Here is a 21,310-nt window from a genome sequence, read left to right on the forward strand (position 1 = left end):
AGGGAACTAAAATTCTTAAACCTAAAATATTGCCTTCAAAAATAAAGGTTGAATTTTCATTACAAATTTCCAAAATTCATATAATCTCAGAACAGAAATAAAAGCAACAACAACAACAAAAAAATTCCAAAATATTGTAAAAGATCCCCAATAATTTTCAAAACCCAAAATATGTTTTAAAAAAAGAAAAAAAAAACCTAAAATGTGTTTTTCTCAAAATATAGCATTTTAGAAAAGGAAAATGAAAAATACATATTTGAAAAAAAATATTTGGAATAGAAAAGGAAAGAACCAAATGAAAATCCATTCCACATATTAAAATAAAGAAATACAAAAATTACATTTTCAATCTTAAAATTATGCTCAGTCTTAAATGTCCAAAGTTTTTATAACTTGAAAATAAATTAGATTAAAATTACATTTTTACAAATCCAAATATGGCTTAAGAAATTACAATATAATCAAATTAAAATTTGAATACAAAATATGGCCTTAGAAATAGAGGTGGAAATTTTGAAATTTCCAAAATCTTAACATGGCCAAATAAATATTTTTGAAAAAAGTCCAAAATCAAAAAATGGTAATTTAAAGGAAGAAACCCATTTTAATATTTTTGAATTTTTAGATATGGACTATTCTGTTCTTCCAGTCTTCAGTTTACATCCTTACTGATTTATGTAGGAGCACTCAAAGACCAGTTAAGAAATATTTTTATCCGAGCAGAGTTAGTCAGATTTCCAATACAAGATTACAGATTATTTGATATAATTCAATTTATAAAATAAAATTTCAAACCACTACTTTCCTTTCCTTTAACTAAAATCCAGTTTAATTGAGCCCCAGCTTTACCCTCAGCTCCTGAAAGCTCCTCTCTGTGTTTGTTCTGCATTGACGAGGTGATCACAGATGGCTCTCCCCTCTCATGCCTCCCCTCCTCCCTCCTCCTCCCCCCTCCGACTCTCCCACAGTGCTTAGCAGGCACTGGAGCATGGCAGCGGATCAACACAGCGGTCAAACTTTGCTCCCCTCGTTACCCGGTTTACGATTTGCAGGACGGAGTAAAGTACCAGTTCAGAGTGTATTCGGTCAACATGTACGGCTCCAGTGAGGCGTCCGAGCCCTCCGAGCCCGTCCAGAAGGTGGACGAGGACGGTAAGGGCTGTCCAGGAAACACATGAAGACACATAAACATTATTTAATCTCCTCTTTAAATTCAACTTAACCATGAACAAATATTTAATATCAAACATCTACAAACACACGCCATGATGAAAGTCTTTAAAAGTGAATCACTGTATGTTTCAGGGACTGAGGTGTCCATTGGTATGTATAGTTAATATGTTGAATCACCTTCCAGAAGCACTGTGTCACCTGGTTCCACCTCCACTGTGTTTGTGTGCATGCAGAACAAAATCAAACATCTTTATGCACAGTCAAAAAACGAGGACGCACCTTTCTGTAATGCATGCTTCATGAAATCCTCCATGAGAAGCAGAGCACACCAGATCTCTGGGCGGGGTTTGACTCCGGTGTGTTCCCCCCTGCACAGGTGTCCCCTCCGCTCCAGGTACGATCGTCGCCACCAGGAACACCAAGACGTCCGTGTTCGTTCAGTGGGACGCTCCCAAAGCTCTGAAAAACCTGATGGGGTACTACATCGACGGCCGCGTGGTCGGGGCCAAGGAGTGGTTCCCCTGCAACAACAAGCCCTTCAAACACAACAGGTACCAGCTTAGAACCAAAGGAGTGGGCATAGAACTTGCTCTTTATTGACAGAGGTAGAACTTTGTAGCACATTTGTTTATTTGGTTTGTAGGGAAGAATACGAACGGCAGCTAAAATCAAAACCCAGATGTGTTTTCAGAGCTTATCCATGTTAACTTCCACTGTCCGTTGCGTTCCGGCTGCGTCTCTGAGCGGGACAGGAAGTCAGGTTTCACCAAAACAAAATGAAAACATCCGGTTAATTTTCAGAATAAAACACTCTGTGTTATCACCAGATCGTATTTCACTTAACTACAACAACAAACCAAAGTCATGATGAGCGGAGCCAGGCCTGGAGTCAACAGGTCAGAGGTTTTCAGAGGACCAGAAAGACAACATGGATGAGGAGAGGAGGAGGAGGAGAATCCTTGATTCAGTGATTACTGAAGGGGAAAACCTCGGTCACATGACTCCGGCTGTCCGGCGGTCCTGATCCATGCTGATAATGAAGGTTTTGATGGACAAGAGAGCATGAAGCTGGACCGCAGCAGATCGGAGATCAATCAATCAATCTTTATTTGTATAGCGCCAAATCACAACAAACGTTATCTCAAGACGCTTTTACAAACAGAGCAGGTCTAGACCACTCTATGTCAAATTATGAACAGAGACCCAACACCAAGACAGGGTAAGACTCAGTCTGACCCCACCTTAATCCACCATGAGCATTGCACATCGCAGTATTTAGCTAGTTACAGTGGAGAGGACAAACTTCCTTTAACAGGCAGAAACCTCCAGCAGGACCAGACTCATGTTAGACAGCCATCATGCCTCGACCGAGTTGGGTCTGGAAAGACAGATAGAGGGGAGTAAGAGAGAGAGGTGATAGTGATGAGACGAGTCGTAGAAGCTGTTGCCGCTGGAGTCCAGCACGTCCGTATCAGCTGGAGTCCAGATCGTCCGCAGCAGGAGGACGTCTACGGCAGCTCAGAGGAATCTACGAGACAATGGAGCTCAGGGACTCCAGAAAGGTCTATGGTTAGTAACTTTAATGGGACAGGAAGAGTTAAAGTAAGTGATGAAGGGGTTGGGGGGGAAGAGGGTGAGCTAGGATCCCAGTGTGTCAGTGTGCCAGTTCCCCCGGCAGTCTAGGCCTATAGCAGCATGACAAAAGCTGGTCCAAGCCTGATCCAGCTCTAACTATAAGCTTTATCAAAAAGGAAAGTTTTAAGCCTACTCTTAAAAGTGGAGAGGGTGTCTGCCTCCCGGACCCTGACTGGTAGATGATTCCAAAGGAGAGGGGCCTGATAACTGAAGGTTCTACCTCCCATACTACTTTTAGAGATTTTAGGTACAACTAGCAAGCCTGCATGTTGGGAGCGTAGAGTTCTAGAGGGGTGATAGGGCGCTATGAGCTCTTTAAGATACGAGGGTGTCTGATTTTTAAGATGGACCTGACACGGATCTGGTGGAAGTCCCGTGTTAGTGATGTCATCCTTTGGTTTCTAAATGGGCGTTAGGAAGCCCAAAGATGGTGGTCGCCAAATTAGAAATGTTGCAGGGAGGTCGCCTTACAAAAAAATATCCTTCCAGTGATGTAAATATGTTAAATTCTGCTCTGTAAATGGACACTTGTCACACATTCTAATGGGGCTTCCTTGGCTTTTGGATCATATTGCAGTTTTTTGCACTTTTGGCTTCACAACAGAGGCTTCCACTTGGAAATGGGTCACTTCCTACAAAGCTCTGTGTTCAAATATCCAACTTTATAGTAGATTAAACGCTCACAGCCCCAAAGATGTTTGGTTTTGTGTTCCACTGCTCAGTTCATTCCCAAAGATCTTAACATCACAAATCAAAGCTTGATCCAGAATGGAGAGTGGACTGGGGGTCTTAAGTCGACCAAACCCTGAACGACTCTGTTAATGAGACTAGCATTAGCTCAGAGACGACTCTTAGAGGATTATGTTTTCTACCTTTGTGTGAGATATGTGACAGAAGAGAATATTTAAACATGTGTGTGTCTCAGGTTTGTCGTCCACCGCCTGATCCCTGGAGAGTCCTACGTCTTCCGTGTCCAAGCCGTGAACGTCTTCGGCCTCAGCGACGAGTCCCAGGAGTCGTCTCCCATCGCCGTGGAGCCGGCCCTCGGTAAGAGAACGTCACATTTAAAGGAACCTCTGTAGATTTAAAAAGATGAATGTAACGCTGACAGGAACTTGAGGTTTTAATCGCTGACGGCATTAAAATCATGACGCTCAGTCTGGTCCGTTTCATTATTCTATCCAGGGAAGGGGGCGGAGTATGGTATGTATGAAAAGGTGTGTTTATCTCCTCCCTCCCTCCCTCCTGACTGATTCACCTTCACTCTCTGATGTTTGTGTTTTATCACAGACCTGAAAACACACTGCTCATGAAACTCAACGTTAAATTCAAGTCTATGAATCAAACTGAACCACTGCTGTAGATCCTCTCTCTCATCAGAAGCACATGCATGAAGGACTCTCTCCTATCTCTGTGTATATATGTACCTGTCTTCAGAGGAGCCGGATTACTGTCTTATAAAGAACATTATATAATTTGGATTTTTATGTGTGATTCAGCGACTCCCAGCGCTCCCTTCGGCATCACCCTGCTGAGCAGCGACGGCTCATCCGTGACCATCGCCTGGAGCGCTCCCAAACACTGCGGCGGCTCCAAAGTCAACGCGTACTACATCGACAAGAGGAACGCCGACACTCTGATGTGGAAGGAGGTCAACCTGCAGGGCATCAAGGAGAGAGTGTCCACCGTGAGTGACCTCTGCATTTTATTCCTTTTTCTATTCATACTCTTATAATTATTTAATACTTTATTATTTAAATTCATCTTTTTTTTAACTTTAATTTTATTTTTAAATACATTTTTATAATAAAAAAAATATTTTTCTATTAATTAAAAAATAGAATTTGAGGCACTTTTAAAAAAACTTTTGTTTCTTTTTTTTCTTTTATTTATTATTATTTTCCATAAATTAAAAATAAGTTGAAAAAGTTTTATTTTCATTTCTCACTTTTATTTAATTTCTTAATTTTTTTAAATGTATTATTATTTCTATAATTATTATTTTGCATTAATTAAAAAAGAATTTGACCAACTTTGTATTTATTTATTGACCTACTTTGCAATCTGTAAAAAAGGAATACAGTCTTGCAATAATAATTACGACAATGCAAAAAAATACAAAAAACAAAAATGTGTTTATTATAATTTTCATTATTTTATGTATTGTTTTTATTTATTTTTTAAAACCTTTTTCATTTATTTGTATTTATTCTTTTTATTTTATTTCAAGTTTTAAATGTATTCAATTTTGTTTTTACTTTTATTTCAGTTTTTAACTTTTTTATTATATTATTTTAATTTAATTATATTTTTTTCTATTTCTTATTAAAAACAAAATTGAAAAATAAGAAAAACTTAAAACATGATTTGAAAATCAAATTTCCAAAATGCAAATGAAACAACTTCTTAATTGTGTGACTTCAATCATCCATTACAGACTTTAGAATTTAAGTGTCCATCTATTTTTATTGAATAAGTCAACCAATCACACGGCTTCCTCTCCTCCTCTCTGTATTCTCAGATCGATAATCTGACAGAGGGAACCTTCTACGAGTTTAAGATCCAGGCCGCCAACATGGCAGGTGTCGGCGTCCCTTCAGCTCCAAGCACCCCCATCAAATGTGAAGCTTGGACCATGGAGGAGCCAGGTAGGAGATCCATCACACCAAACTGACGTCTTCCAGTCTTCCTTTACTCTTACAAACCGATCATGAAAGTGTTCACACTCAGAGGTCTTCTCCTCTCTTTGGTCCTCCTCATGGTCTTTTATTCGACTCTCCCTCCAGGCCCCGCCTACGACCTGAGCTTCAGCGAGGTCAGGAGTCACTCCCTGGTCCTCCTGTGGAAGGCTCCCGTCTACACCGGAGCGGGTGCAGTCACTGGATATTTGGTGGACATGGCCAAGAAGGGCTCATCAGACTTTGTGACTCTGACCGAGGAGGCTGTGAGCCACCGTTACCTGAAGGTAGGAGAGCTCCTCCTCGACCTCTTGACTGCAGCGTGACGTCTGCGTGCGTCTTCCTCTGACGGTTTGAACCAGTCGTATCTTGATGTTTTTATTTCCTCCTGCAGGTGAAAGATCTGGTGGAAGGTGAAACCTACGTGTTCAGAGTTTGTGCCGTTAATTCACACGGAGTTGGAAAAGCTTCCCAGGTGTCTGAGCCGGTCTGCGCCAGAGCTCTGCCAGGTGACAACTAAAAACAGTCTCCTCAATGAAATAAAGTCTGAAATTATAAATTAAAACTCTTTAATCACGGCCCCCAGTTACATGTTGTTTACACGTCATTTATATTCTCAGGCACCAAGGAGATCGTAGCTGGCGTGGACGAGGAGACCGGAGACGTCTTCCTGTCTCTGGAGGCCTGTGAGATCTGCGACACGTCCAAGTTCATCTGGTCCAAGAACTACAAACCCATCGGAGACTGTCCCAGGGTCGCCGTGACAACCAAGGGCAGAACGTAAGTATTATTTATGATGATACAGTAATTTATATTCCCTAGTCCTTTTTCTATTAATATTCTGACATGTTTTATTGCTTTATTTCTTTATATATATTTATTTGTATTTGTATTTATTCATTTACTTTTATTTTATTTGTTCATGTATTTCTTATTTCTTATTGTCATTTTTTAAATATATTTTTAATTTATTTGTTTATATATTTATTACTTTTCTTGTGTATATGTATTCAATAATTTAGTTCCATTTTTTGTTCATTTATTTTTATTTATTTATTTATTTTTATTACATTTGTAATGCATTTATTATTATATGTCTTTATTTTTGTTCCTTTTATTTGTTTTTATTTATTTACTTTCATTTATTTGTTAATTTATTTTTATTATTTTATTTTCTATCATTTTCTATTATATGTTATTTATATATTCATTAATTTCGTTTTTTGTATGTATTAATTTAGTTTTATACTTTTTTTTCATTTATTTTTTATTGTTTTTAACTATTTTTATTTATGTATTTGTTTATTTTTATTTTTTATTATTATTTATTAACTTACTTTTATTTGATTTTTTCATTTTTTCATTTTTTTTTTTAAATATATTTTTTCCGTTTATTTTAGAAAAATAAGTAAAAACTTTCAACATGTCCAAAATTAAAATAAACAGCTTCTTGATCCCTCCTGTAGAGTTGATACCTGTAAAGATGATTGTGATGTATTTTTAATATTTTCTGTTCTGTTTGTTTGTTTCTCAGCTCCAGACTGACTTTCACTAACCCCGATAAAGACGATCTGGGAAAATACTCTGCGGTGGTCACCGACACAGACGGAGTCTCTTCCAGCCACACTCTGACCGAGGACGGTGGGTCACAATATTTATTTAACTTCACAAACAACAAGCAGAGTTTAAATCCTGAGGTGAGTTAGTTTCTAATGTTTGTATCCTCCCTGCAGCCCTGAACACCATGCTGGAGCTGAGCTACGCCATCAGACACCCCGGTGAGTGTTTGTGCATCAACAGCAGACTCCTCTCTCAGTGACATTAAGGATACTTCCTCATGATGAAACCTGTGTCTCCTTCTTCTCTTCTTCTTTCAGTTGTTCCTCTGAAACACGGTCTGAGCTACGAGATCCTGGAGAAGGGTCACGTGCGTTTCTGGCTGCAGGCCGTCAAACTGTCGCCCTCCGTGTCGTACAGGTTCATCGTGAACGACAAGGAGGTCACCAGTGGAGAGGTGAGTGTCTTAGCTTCAAGGAGATTCCTCTTGTGCTGTTTTTGATCAAGCTTTATTCCACTGATGGAAGGAGACAAGTACTAGAGACAAAGATGATTCAAAACGTCTGAAACGCTCGACTTAAAGCAAGAAGACAGATTTTATAAGCCGGTGTTTCAGTTTAAACAGCGACCCTGTTAACTGGAGACTCTCAGCCGGATGCATCCCTCATAAACGTCTTTAGACCATCATTAAATATCTGATGATTTTTTTTTTTAAATTGCCCTAATAAAAATATTGGAAAAAAAAAATTTTGCGAAAAAAATTTTGACAAAAAAAATTTTGACAAAAAAAATTTTGACAAAAAAAATTTTGACAAAAAAAATTTTGACAAAAAAAATTTTGACAAAAAAAAATTTGACAAAAAAAAATTTGACAAAAAAAATTTTGACAAAAAAATTTGACAAAAAAAAACACGGCTTCAAAATCCTTTTGAACGGCCGGTGTTTTGGTTCAAACAGCGACCCTGTTAACTGGAGACTCTCAGCCGGATGCATCCCTCATAAACGTCTTTAGACCATCATTAAATATCTGATGAGGATATTTTGAAATCTTAATAAAAACTAAACTAGTTTGCATTCCCAGGAACTCCCTCTGTGTTTCAACAGCTGTGTAAACTCCACAAACACTGACACGTTCAGCTCAAGGTCTCCAGTTTACAGGGTCACTTTTAAAACCTGAACACCGGGAGGAGAGACGCATTCACAGTGGGCTGAGAGAAGACTACTGTTACAAGCTGCTAAATCAAGAGAATCACAGCTTCTTCTTTTGAAAAGTACACACACATACAAAAAAGATAGAACAAATAAAAACTAATGAAAGAAAGAGAAATCAAGAGAATCACAGATGGAAAAAACAATGACTGTGAATGGTTTTTGGAAAAAATTGAAAAAATAATTTGACAAAAATAATTTGACCAAAAAAATTTGGAAAAAAAAATTTTGACATAAAAATTTTTGATAAAGAATTTTGCCAAAAAAGATTTTTGACAAAAAAAAATTTCGATAAAAAAATTTTGACAAAAAATTTTTGACCCAAAAAAATTTTGACCCAAAAAAATTTGACAAAAAAAATTTGACAAAAAAAAATTTGACAAAAAAAAATTTGATAAAAAAAAATTTGACAAAAAAAAAAACATGGCTTCAAAATCCTTTTGAACTCTAAAAGCCGTGATCGCAGAGATCGGCCGGTGTTTTGGTTCAAACAGCGACCCTGTTAACTGGAGACTCAGCCGGATGCATCCCTCATAAACGTCTTTAGACCATCATTAAATATCTGATGAGGATATTTTGAAATCTTAATAAAAACTAAACTAGTTTGCATTCCCAGGAACTCCCTCTGTGTTTCAACAGCTGTGTAAACTCCACAAACACTGACACGTTCAGCTGAAGGTCTCCAGTTTACAGGGTCACTCTTCAGACTGGAAAACCGGGAGCTGACAGAGACATATTCACACTATCAGGCTTAGAGGAGACCGATGTTCAGGAGTTATTAAACCAAGTGAACCACAGGTGTGTGTGAGGTTACTGTGGACAGAGGGTGAAAGAAACTCTCTACTGGCCCCACCCCAAAGTTCCTGGACCTTTAGAAAGTACTACCCCCCAAGCAGGAGCTAGATTTAGACCCTGGTTCATGCGGTCTAAAAGTAAATCAATCAATCTGTATTTATAAAGCACCAAATCACACCAATTGTTCTCCTCAGACTCTTTCCAAACAGAGCCGGTCTAGACCGGACTCTATGTTCTATTATTAACAAAGACCCAACATCAAGACCGGATCAGATCCAGTCCCATCTTCATGACAGGACTCAGTCTGATCTCATCTTAATCCACCATGAGCAGAGCACTTTGCAGCATTTAGCAAGTTACAGTGGCAAGGACAAACTTCCTTTAACAGGCAGAAACCTCCAGCAGGACCAGACTCATGTTAGACACACATCTGCTGAGACCGTGTTGGAGAGAGGGATAGAGGGAGATGAAGAGAGAGAGAGAGATGATAGTGGGGAGACGGATAGTAGTAGTTGTAGCAGCTGGAGTCTGGACCACGTCCACAGCAGCAGACAGGCAGAAACCTCCAGCAGGACCAGACTCATGTTGATCGTCTCCTTGCTTCCTCAAAGGGACAAAAGATCAGTCACGACGTGGCCTCAGGAGTCATCCAGATGACCGTGGATCTTTTCACCAGAGCCAACGAGGGAACTTACACCGTCCAGATCACCGATGGGAAGGCCAAGACCCAGAGCTCTCTGGTGCTGGTCGGAGACGGTGAGTCTTGTTATTACCTTAAAGTGACACTACCTGCTAACGATGAATCCACGTTTGCTCATCCTGACTCTGTTTCTGTTCCAGTGTTCAAAGTGGCTCTGAAGGAGGCCGAGTTCCAGAGGAAGGAGCACATCAGGAAGCAAGGTGAGGTCAAACACACACATAATGACGGTTATTAAAAACATCGATCTGGTCCTGACTGGATTCTGTTCGTCCTCCAGGTCCTCACTTCTCTGAGTATCTGTATTTCACCGTCACCGAGGATTGCACCGTCATGCTCGCCTGCAAGGTAATGTTCAAATCTCTCTTCCACTTCCATTATCACTCCTCTTTCAGTAGAACTGATGTGTGTGTGTGTGTGTGTGTGTGTGTGCTGCGTTCGTGTTTCAGGTGGCGAACGTGAAGAAAGAGTCGTCCTTCCACTGGTACAAAGAGGACGACGAGGTTGTTCCAGAAACTGCTCCTAACGTGTTGTCCGGAGCCTGCGCTCTGCCCATCCCTCTGGTAACTACTACTGTAGCACTTATCACTGTGAGGTACTGACAGATCCACCACCCATGACTTACTCACCTCAACCTGAGACAGCTCCCTCTGCTGGTCACTTGTTGTATTACACTGAGGAGTCTTTTCAATGAAACCAGAACTCCACAAGTTGTATTTACTGAATAGAAAACACTCTTTAAATGCATGATGAGGGAGAAATATGTTCATCTTATAAACTGAATTTTACAGTAGGTGGTTGTTGTCGGCTTTCATTTAATTTTAAATCAAATAAAAATCGCTAACGCTTCATTTTAAGTCACTCTTTCCACCAGATCCATGTCCTGTCAGTCTCTGATCCGTCACAGCACCAGATCTGATAGGTTTCTAATCTAGTCAATGTGTTAACTTCCACTGGATCCAGAGGCTGTAGTCCTTGACACATCAGTCAGGCTGGACTCTGAAGGCTCCGCCCCAATTTTAAAAAACACCTATAATAAATCTTAAAACTCAAAACCGATGGCTTATCTAAAGAGAAAGAAACAAACTCAACGTGTCTAGTCGGTGAAGAACATTACAAACCCTCAGCATGGCCTCTGCTACGATCTCTGTTTTCATTGGGCCCAAATCAAAAGCTGCAGTTATCACATGTCGCCACAGGGGGCGCCAAAGACAAGAAGATTGCGGACAGAAAAACAGCTTCTTCATTTGGACTTGTTTTCAATTGTTTGAGGCCGAACTTGTTACCGCTAGTCTTGCTTTTAACTGAGTTTTAATCTTATAACAGTTTTATTTCACCTTAATTTACTTATTTATTTATTATCTAATTTAAATTTGAGTCACTTTGTATTTATTTTATTTTATTTATTTATTTATTTATTTATTTATTTTAATTATAGCATCTTACTTTATGTTAATGGTTTAATATTTTAGATTTTTATTATCTTAGAAATGTATTTTATTTTGGTGAGTTTAATTTCCTGTGTTGAGTTTTAACATCTTATTTTACCTCCAGTGTTTCCTCATTAATATATCATGAGAGTGTTTCCTCAGTTCATTCAGAAACTTATTTTTATTTTTAATTTATTTATTGAATTTATTTGTATTATTATTATTATAATTGTTGGGGGAAGGGGTTGGGATTATGATGGGGGGGTCTTTTTATTTTTATTCATATTTATTCTATTTTAAGTTGTTTTTATGTACAACACTTTGTGTTACAATGTCATTGTATTAAAAGTGGTTTATAAATAAAGTCTGATTGATTGACTGATAAAAATATCAGAACCACACCGTCAGATATTCTTTATATTTAAAAATCCGGCTCCTTATTCTTCTGTGTCTTAAAATAACCAGATGTTTTCTTCTCCCAGCTGCTTGTTGACGCTTCCATGTTTGTTTCTTTCAGTTCTCCAGAAAAGATCAGGGCATTTTCAAAGCCACGCTGAGCGACGACAGAGGAAAGGACGTGTCTGTGATCGACATTTCAGGCCAAGGTGATTTTAATGCGTCCTCTTTAATCTGCTCTGTGTTCTCATTCTTGTTAATACATGTATTTTAATGTGTTTTAAATGTCTCTGTCTTTAATTTGCAGTGTTCGATGACATCATCAACGCTCTCGCCAAGGTCGCCGGTGAGTTTCTCTGTAATGAGTGTGTGGGTTGTATTCCCTAAAAGTGATGTCCCTGGGATGTAAATCCAGCTGCAACATGTTTGAGCCTGAAGGTCTGACTGTCTCTAAAAAATGTGCAGGATAAAAATTGACTTAACCTTTAAAGAAAAGCTGAAGGAGGGAGAAAAGACGGCCTGGGGCGCTCTGTGAGCAACCATAGAGAGTCATAAGTGTTGCTATCGGGTACCTGAGCGTGTTTGAGGGTGAAGATGTTCCTCAAACTTTAAAACCCTCTGCAGGAAACATAAAACCTGAGTCTTTCTGTAGTCTCATGTTTGCTCTGTAGCTCACGTGTGTGATCTTCCTCCAGGTGAGTCCGCCTCTGACCTGGTCCTGCAGTGTACTCCAGAGGGCATCAGGCTGCAGTGCTACATGAACTACTACACAGAGGAGATGAAGACCGTCTGGAAACACAAGTCAGTAAAGGTTTCAGACTCTTTCCAGGTCTAGACCGTCCTCTATGTTCTATCATTAACAAAGACCCAACATCAAGACCGGATCAGATCCAGTCCCATCTTCCAGACAGGACTCAGTCTGATCTCATCTTAATCCACCATGAGCAGAGCACTTTGCAGCATTTAGCAAGTTACAGTGGCAAGGACAAACTTCCTTTAACAGGCAGAAACCTCCAGCAGGACCAGACTCATGTTAGACACACATCTGCTGAGACCGTGTTGGAGAGAGGGATAGAGGGAGGTGAAGAGAGAGAGAGAGATGATAGTGGGGAGACGGATAGTAGTAGTTGTAGCAGCTGGAGTCTGGCACGTCCACAGCAGCAGAGATCCAGAGGAACCTACGAGACAAGGGAGCTCAGGGACTCCAGAAAGGTCTAAGAAAAGAGAGAAGAGAGGGAGACCTGAAGAAAGAAAAAGAGGAGAAGAAATGGGGAAGGAAATGATAGGAGGAAAGGAGGGGATAAAGGATGAAGAAACATGGAAAGAACAAAGAAAGAAAGAAACAAGGAAGGAAGGAAGGAAGGAAGGAAGGAAGGAAGGAAGGAAGGAAAGAAAGTAGGAAGGAAGGAAGGAAGGAAGGAAGGAAGGAAGGAAGGATGAATAACAGACTCCAAAAAAGGAATCTCCAGCAGAGATCCAGAGGAACCTACGAGACAAGGGAGCTCAGGGACTCCAGAAAGGTCTATGGTTAGTAACTTTAATGGGACAGGAAGAGTTAAAGTGAGAGACAGGCAGAGAGAGGAGAGAGAGGGAAAGACAGGATCCCAGTGTGTCAGTCTAAGCCTATAGCAGCACAACTAAGACCTGGTCCAAGCCTGATCCAGCTCTAACTATAAGCTTTATCAAAAAGGAAAGTTTGAAGCCTACTCTTAAAAGTAGAGAGGGTGTCTGCCTCCCGGACCCTGACTGGTAGATGATTCCAAAGGAGAGGGGCCTGATAACTGAAGGCTCTACCTCCCATACTACTTTTAGAGACTTTAGGTACGATGAGGAGTGCTTCTCTGATGATCCGGGGCACCTCATTGGTCTTAAACAAACTCCCTAGACTTGGCACAGAGTTTCAGGACTTCAAACAGCCTCTAAGCGCAGACTAACGTCACTCTAACGATGTGAATGTATGTCGTCTTTTTTGGCCCGCTGCCAATCAGTCACATTACAGAAGTCGTCGTCGTCACCTGTCACACTGAAACACTTTGTCTGATTTATAACTGGATGGTTTAGTTTGGGAGAAGTTAATCGTCCTGATCGAGCTGCAGCTACATTTTAAGTTCACACTGATGTTTTAGTGTTCTGTTTGAAACCCTGCAGGGAGAGTAAGATCGCCTCCTCTGAGAAGATGAGGATCGGAGGGACGGCTGAGATGGCCTGGATGCAGATCTGTGATCCCAGCGACAAGGAGAAGGGTAACTACTCCATCGAGATCTCAGACGGCGTCAAGACTCACACCAGGACCTTTGACCTCTCCGGACAAGGTAAACAAAAACAAGACGTGAACTTTAACTATTATAAATGTTTAATAAATAACATGAATATTTAATATTTTAGAACATCAGTTCCTCATTGTAGTGCAGGGAGCTGAGATTAATCAAAGCCTTCTCATAAATGTGACTTCTTGTGTCAAAATAATTCGACTTCAGTTAAAACATTTAATTCAAATGTTAAATTTACGACTTTTATCTTTTTTTATTCCCATGAATTTACAACTTAAATCCTAAAACATTTTTTTTTATCATTAATTTAATTCTCATGTTAATTGATACCTTTTTTTGAATACGTTTGAGACCTAAACCTTGTAAACTAACATTTTTTTTAAGTAAATTTTAAAACTTAAATCTTATTATTCATTGACTTTTTACCAGTAAAATTACAGCTTTTTTCTTTGAAATGTAAAATATTAATCTGATGAATTATTGATTTTTTTCCTGTTCATTATTGATTTTATTTTCTCTTAAAATTACATCTTTGTTCTCAAAATTGATTTGTATTTTTCCTTATTAATTTACATCTTTAGTCTTGTAAATTGATGATTTTTTGACATAATCTTTTTTGAATGACTTTTTAGCCATAAAATTACTTTTTTTTCTTATAAATTTACATTTAAATCTGATAACTGATTTTTTTCCCTCAGTTGCAATTTTCTTGTTCATTTATAATTTTACTTTCTCTTAAAATTACATCTTTGTTCTCATAAATGTATGTCTGTTTTTTCTTATTAATTCACATTTTTAATCTTGTTTTTTCCCAAAAATGTATTTCTTACATTTTTTTTTTAAATTACCTTTTTTTTCAATAAAATTACAAATTTTGTCTCATTAATTTACAGTCAATATTATTTAAATTAATGACTTTTCCCCTTAAATTTGCAACTATTCTCTCACATAAACAATTTTAATCTCATAAAATAAACTTTTTATTTCCATCTTTAATTTTGTAAATTTAAAATGTTTTAAAATACATTTACAACTAAAATTATAAAAACTTTTGAGATTGTTTTTAAAATAAATTTTCTGATAAATCTTGTTTTATTAACAATTTATTTCCCATAGATTTATGATTTCTTTCTAATACTTTTATTCAAATAAAGTCACAAAAGAAAAACTCAAATTTATAACTACTGTCCTAAAATGTTCACCTTTTTTTTTAACCCATAAATCCAAGATTTAAATCAAATTTTTGACCTTTTCTGATAAATTAAGACTTGTTTTTTTACATGTATGACATTTACCTAAAATTATGACTTTGTTTGTTTTGTTATTGACCTTTATCCTCCATCATACATCTTATTCTTATTTCAGCGTACACTGACGCCTACGAGGAGTACCTGAGACTGAAGTGAGTTAATTGATGAAACAAACGTTTATAAACATTATATTTAAAATATGTTGACATAATAATAATCACTGTGTTGTGTTTTCCTCTTTCAGGGCAGCTGCATTTGCAGAGAAGAGTAAGTATTTATCTGTGGTCCCATCAGTTAGTTAGAGATCACTGTGAGTCTGGAGAGGCCTCTCATTAGCAGAGAACGTCACATATGTGTGATATTTAAACATTTAAATAGGTCAGTCAAGTTTTAATTCTCAGTTACGCTGCAGAGACATTAGTAACAAACCCTCAGGTTGCATTCAGATCTTTGTGTGACCTCGAGTTATTTCCTCTGAAGGCAAAGTACAAAACCGTTCAAAGACGTAAAGCTTTACATTCCTCCTCTATCTCCTTGTGAACATCTAGAGTTTGTTAAACTGTGACAGGTTGTGTTGCATCACTTCAAAGTGCAAACAGAAGGATGTTTCTCAGACGAGAGGAGAAGCTGTGTTTTCCTTTTTATGCATGAGGTTTGTTTCCTCTCCTCAGACCGTGGCAGAGTGGTCGGAGGTCTGCCCGACGTGGTCACGATCATGGAAGCTAAGGTGAGAAACTCTGGAATGAAACATCAACAACATGTTATAATTCAAAAGCTGTTCCCCCTCACCCTAAAGTCTGAATCCAAAGTCTGCCTGTGGAAGAATCTGTCATTCCCTGCATGAGTATTCAACATACAGTGAACCTTAAGTTGACCTAACTGAACTCCGCCCCCCTTCCAGTCCCTGAGCCTGACCTGCACCGTGTGGGGCGAGCCGACACCTGAGGTCAGCTGGTTCAAGAACGACCAGGAAGTCGCCTCCAACGAGCACACCAAGGTCACGTTTGAAGGCGGCAAGTTCGCCAGCCTCGTCATCAACAAAGTCACCCCCGACGACTCCGGCAAGTACAGCATCAACGTGAGGAACAAGTACGGCGGCGAGTTCGTGGAGATCACGGTCAGCGTGTACAAACACGGCGAGCAGATCCCCGAAGCCAAACTGGGACAGGCCAAAACACCCGCTGCCACGCCCGCGTCCACGCCTGTGCCGCCCAGGTCCCCGGCTCCCTCCTCCAAGACCCCGACCCCCGTCCCATCCAAGTCCCAGACCCCGATGTCCATGAAGAGCCCGACTCCGGCCTCCACCCCTGCTTCCACCCCCGTCCCCAAATCTCCAACCCCGACCCCCAAGTCTCCAACTCCATCTCGCGGCGTCAAGTCGCCAACCCCGCCCAGATTCATGAAGTCCCCTACCCCACCCAGGAAGTAAACCGGGGCGTTGAAGAAGTCCGAGGGGTTGGCTGTTAGCATCGCTGATTTCTAGCATGAGTGTGAAACCGAGAGCTGTTACTATAACGTTTATGTAGACGCGGCCGCCGTTAGACGTCCCTCTTTGTGGACTAGCTGATGGAAAAGTACATTAGAGGGATGCTAACAGCGGCGGCTAACATTCAGTAGATCTCATTTACAGTTGTGTCATTGAACTGGTCTCTGTGGGGGAGGAAGCAGAAACAGAAAATAAAAGACCAGGGTAGATGTTTATGTTCAATGTTGTAAGAGCTGCACCTTCCACTGAACTGTGGAACGCCTGTACACATCAGGATAATTTAACATTTATCACAACTTTAGTCAAAGTTACAAAATTCAACTTCTACTAATGTCATCATCTATAAAGAGAAACACAGAGCAGAAACAAACCTCCAGGTTAGACCGGGTTATTTATGCAGAAAGATCAGACGTACATGCCGGGTATTGGGTATGATCTTGAAACTCTGCACCACATGAGCTACCTTACATCATCGCGATATATTGCACTTTATGTAACCCCTATATCGTGACATGTGACGTAGCATGAGTACAAATAGTTGCTCTTTTTGATTTACTTACTCAAGTTTTTTCCTGCTCTTACTCTATACCTGCAATACATTAGTTTTGCTGACTGTATCACGATATATCACGATATATTAAGTCACAACCTTTATATCGTGATATATTGAGTCTTTACCCTTACATCGTGATATATTGAGTCGTTACCCTTATATCACGATATATTGAGTCGCAACCCTTATATTGCGATATATTGAGTAGTCACCCTTATATCGCGATATATTGAGTTGTTACCCTTATATCGTGATATATTGAGTCGTAATCCTTATATCGTGATATATTGAGTCGTTACCCTTATATCGCGATATATTGAGTTGTTACCCTTATATCGCGATATATTGAGTTGTTACCCTTATATCGTGATATATTGAGTTGTTACCCTTATATCGCGATATATTGAGTTGTTACCCTTATATCGCGATATATTGAGTTGTTACCCTTATATCGCGATATATTGAGTTGTTACCCTTATATCACGATATATTCAGTTGTTACCCTTATATCGCGATATATATTCAGTTGTTACCCTTATATCGCGATATATATTCAGTTGTTACCCTTATATCGCGATATATATTCAGTTGTTACCCTTATATCGCGATATATATTCAGTTGTTACCCTTATATCGTGATATATTGAGTCGTAACCCTTATATCACGATATATCCTGATAACAAAGGTATAGTTGCAAATTGAATGTTCTGAATACAAGAGCGATCAGATTATATGCATTTTTGTACTTTTTCCAAAACTCCTTAATCAATTAATTTCTCACAGTATCACGATATATCGCGATATATTGAGTCGTAACCCGTTTATCGTGATATGTAAGGATCATGAGTACAAAGGATGTTCTGTTGGTAAAAAAGTTGACCTTTTCTGAACTCATGTTTGATGCCTGCTCTTACTTTATACCTTTAACTTTATCACAATATATCGCGATATACACTCTAAGTCGTAGCCCCTGTATTGCGATACTCCTAATCTACCTCTGCAGGGCCGTAGCTTTCATACAGGACTATGTTTATGATGTCATATTGAATGAAACCAAAGTTGTGATGAATCTTGATTATCCTCCTTAAACTGGACGACCTGAGAGCGATCAGGCACAGAGCCGGGGTTTAACTGTCAGTACCTGGTGAAGATACTGGATTATTTTGTGTTTCTGCTCTGGGAGGGTTAACTTGTTCTCCTTTGATGAACGGCTACTTTTTGTCTCATGTGTAGCTTCATCACTCTGAGATCTAAATTATTCACTCCTGGTCTCTGTCCATCTGTCTGTCCGTCTGTCTGCTGTCTGTCCCCCGATGCTTTGTGATGGCAATAAACTTTATCAACCTCCTGATAAACCCTCTGTTGTCTGAAGCATCTTTCACACATACACCCCTGGGAGGTGAAGTCAAGGTGAACATCTGAAGCTGTTTGTGTTCACACATGCAGCCCAACGAGGACATTTCCAGAAGCTTTGAGAAAGATTGAGTGGTTGAGGGATGGCAAAACGATTACTACCACCAAAATCCTGGTCATATGCTGTGTCTAAGCTGCAGCTCTGGTTAATGTCTGCTGCCATAACGCTCTAAAACTCTACTACCTGATATAAACAAACACAGGTGATGATGTCGTCTGGTGGCACGGCGTGGTTTGTCAGTATGTTGATCTAGTAAATGGAGATAAAGTTGTATGTAGGCCATATAACCACTCCACCAGAGACATGAGGAACCAGCACAGGCATGATGACTGAGAGCTGATGGTGCTAGCTCTGCTAGTGTTAGACACACTCCAGTTTTATGTCCTATACCAGCAGACTCTGACATCTGTGCTCAATTTTTAATGTTTCCTACCTTTGGACCAATCAGTCAGTCAGAATATGCAGGCCTGCTCATCGTGCCTAAAGTCTTTAAAAGTAGTATGGGAGGTAAAGCCTTCAGTTATCAGGCCCCTCTCCTTTGGAATCATCTACCAGTCAGGGTCCGGGAGGCAGACCCCCTCTCTACTTTTAAGAGTAGGCTTCAAACTTTCCTTTTTGATAAAGCTTATAGTTAGAGCTGGATCAGGCTTGGACCAGGTCTTAGTTATGCTGCTATAGGCTTAGACTGACACACTGGGATCCTGTCTTTCCCTCTCTCTCCTCTCTCTGCCTGTCTCTCACTTTAATTCTTCCTGTCCCATTAAAGTTACTAACCATAGACCTTTCTGGAGTCCCTGAGCTCCCTTGTCTCGTAGGTTCCTCTGGATCTCTGCTGTAGATTCCTTTTTTGGGTCTTTCTTTCATTCTTTCTTTTCTTCTTTCCTTCTTTTCTCCTTCCTTCCTTCCTTCCTTTCTTTCTTTCTTTTATTCCTTTCATTCCTATCTTTCTTTCTTTTCTGTTCTTCTTTCTTTCTTTCATTCTTTCTTTCTTTCTTTCTTTCTTTCTTTCCTTTTTCCTTTCATTCCTTTTTCCTTCCTTCCTTCTTTATTTCTTTCTTTCTTCACTTCTCTCTTTCCTTCTTTCTTTCCCTGTTTCTTCATCTGTTATGTCTCCTTTTCTTATCCCGTCCTTTCCTTCTGTCTTTCCTTCACCATTTCTTCTCCTCTTTTTCTTTCTTCTGGTCTTCCTCTCTTCTCTCTTTTCATAGACCTTTCTGGAGTCCCTGAGCTCCCTTGTCTCGTAGGTTCCTCTGGATCTCTGCTGCTGTGGACGTGGTCCAGACTCCAGCTGCTACAACTACTACTATCCGTCTCCCCACTATCATCTCTCTCTCTCTCTTCATCTCCCTCTATCCCTCTCTCCAACACGGTCTCAGCAGATGTGTGTCTAACATGAGTCTGGTCCTGCTGGAGGTTTCTGCCTGTAAAAGGAAGTTTGTCCTTTCCACTGTAACTTGCTAAATGCTGCAAAGTGCTCTGCTCATGGTGGATTAAGATGAGATCAGACTGAGTCCTGTCTGGAAGATGGGACTGGATCTTTGCTAATAATAGAACATAGAGTACCTCCAGAGTTACAGCAGAACTTCCTCCTTTCTTTCCTCTATAATCTACCTGTCCTCTGACTTCAGTAAAGACTGTGTATTCTCCTCTGGTTGGTTGTTTCCAGGCTCAAACAGGTAAACAAACCTGCTCCCATGCCTGAAATGTGGGCGGGGCCTGTGTTACAGTAAGCGGAGCCAACAGGGCAGGTACGACCAGATATTAGTTTGCACAGGCAGTTTCACATCCACACCTTAGTGCTGCTGGATCACAGGACGACTGCAGGGCTCAGCTTTGTTGTCCTGAAGAGTTTCAGGTCTCTGCGGAGGAAAACCACGTCATGAGGTGAGTCTGAGATACTTTTACTGTTATTCATTCAAAAAGAGACTCACTGAGGGGTTTGATTTAACTAAGGGAAGATCAGGAATACTTAAAAAGCTCAGCTCTTCAAACCCCAGGAAACTTTCAACTGCAGCTTTTCTTGGACAGCATTTTTAACACAGAGGTGGACTCAATGTGTTTAAAAGAAGCACGTTTAGAGACATAAAATTAAAATGAATGAAATAACTAATAACGAGACAAACTTATGTACTTAAAATATTTATTCTAAAGCCATACACTGTGCTACTAATACCACCTTTAATTTGTACTCACCTGACACCTGCCTTTCAAAATAAGAGTCCATGTGGATCTGGTTAGACAGGTTACTGCTTCAAAAACTCCTCTCAACATTTGTTATTCTAAAAAGTATTAACAATACATGACGGATCAGCATTTATATGAATCTACTTTTACAATCCAGTTTCCTCAAATCCACCTGAGACTGGAACCTGTCCTAAACAAAACAAACACATCTGAGTCTCTAACAGAAGACAGAAACTGTGAGACCAGCTTTGTTTTAGGGAGATGAAGACATGGATGGACACACTTGGCTCTGCTAGCTAAGATAACTGACCCAGTCTCAGTCGTAGACATATATACCCATATCACCCAGTATTAGTCTACTTCCACACAGCTCTGTTGACTCTTGTTAGTTTGATCACCTGTACAGTGGCGTGTCCAGAGAGGTGGCCAAGGGTGGCACCGGACCCCCTTTAAATCCAATTGGCCACCCCAAAATCCTAAACTATGACTGGCTGTTTGCCTTGTCAGAGGTGGGGTTTTTGTTCAAATCTATAACTTAAGATAAGATAGGATCCTCCTTTATTCGTCCCATAACAGGGAAAT

The 21,310-nt window shown here is 39.7% G+C and overlaps 1 protein-coding gene across 1 annotated transcript in view; it reads left to right on the forward strand.

Moving 5' to 3' along the window:
* LOC117816208 (myomesin-2-like) overlaps positions 1-18,485 on the forward strand; it is a 79,582-nt gene extending 61,097 nt beyond the window's left edge. The window contains exons 17-38 of the mRNA XM_034688382.1: positions 1,550-1,724; positions 3,734-3,855; positions 4,308-4,495; positions 5,330-5,456; positions 5,595-5,773; positions 5,881-5,995; positions 6,107-6,266; positions 7,021-7,127; positions 7,220-7,264; positions 7,364-7,500; positions 9,659-9,803; positions 9,888-9,947; positions 10,025-10,092; positions 10,194-10,307; positions 11,692-11,779; positions 11,878-11,916; positions 12,266-12,371; positions 13,719-13,882; positions 15,206-15,242; positions 15,335-15,357; positions 15,762-15,817; positions 15,992-18,485. Coding sequence (XP_034544273.1) covers positions 1,550-1,724; positions 3,734-3,855; positions 4,308-4,495; positions 5,330-5,456; positions 5,595-5,773; positions 5,881-5,995; positions 6,107-6,266; positions 7,021-7,127; positions 7,220-7,264; positions 7,364-7,500; positions 9,659-9,803; positions 9,888-9,947; positions 10,025-10,092; positions 10,194-10,307; positions 11,692-11,779; positions 11,878-11,916; positions 12,266-12,371; positions 13,719-13,882; positions 15,206-15,242; positions 15,335-15,357; positions 15,762-15,817; positions 15,992-16,519 — 2,783 coding nt within the window. The 3' untranslated portion in view covers positions 16,520-18,485. The remainder of the gene's footprint in view (positions 1-1,549; positions 1,725-3,733; positions 3,856-4,307; positions 4,496-5,329; positions 5,457-5,594; positions 5,774-5,880; positions 5,996-6,106; positions 6,267-7,020; positions 7,128-7,219; positions 7,265-7,363; positions 7,501-9,658; positions 9,804-9,887; positions 9,948-10,024; positions 10,093-10,193; positions 10,308-11,691; positions 11,780-11,877; positions 11,917-12,265; positions 12,372-13,718; positions 13,883-15,205; positions 15,243-15,334; positions 15,358-15,761; positions 15,818-15,991) is intronic.
* The last annotated feature ends 2,825 nt before the right edge of the window (positions 18,486-21,310 follow it).

This window comes from Notolabrus celidotus, chromosome 7 (assembly GCF_009762535.1).
Source record: "Notolabrus celidotus isolate fNotCel1 chromosome 7, fNotCel1.pri, whole genome shotgun sequence".
NCBI classification, from domain to species: domain Eukaryota; kingdom Metazoa; phylum Chordata; class Actinopteri; order Labriformes; family Labridae; genus Notolabrus; species Notolabrus celidotus.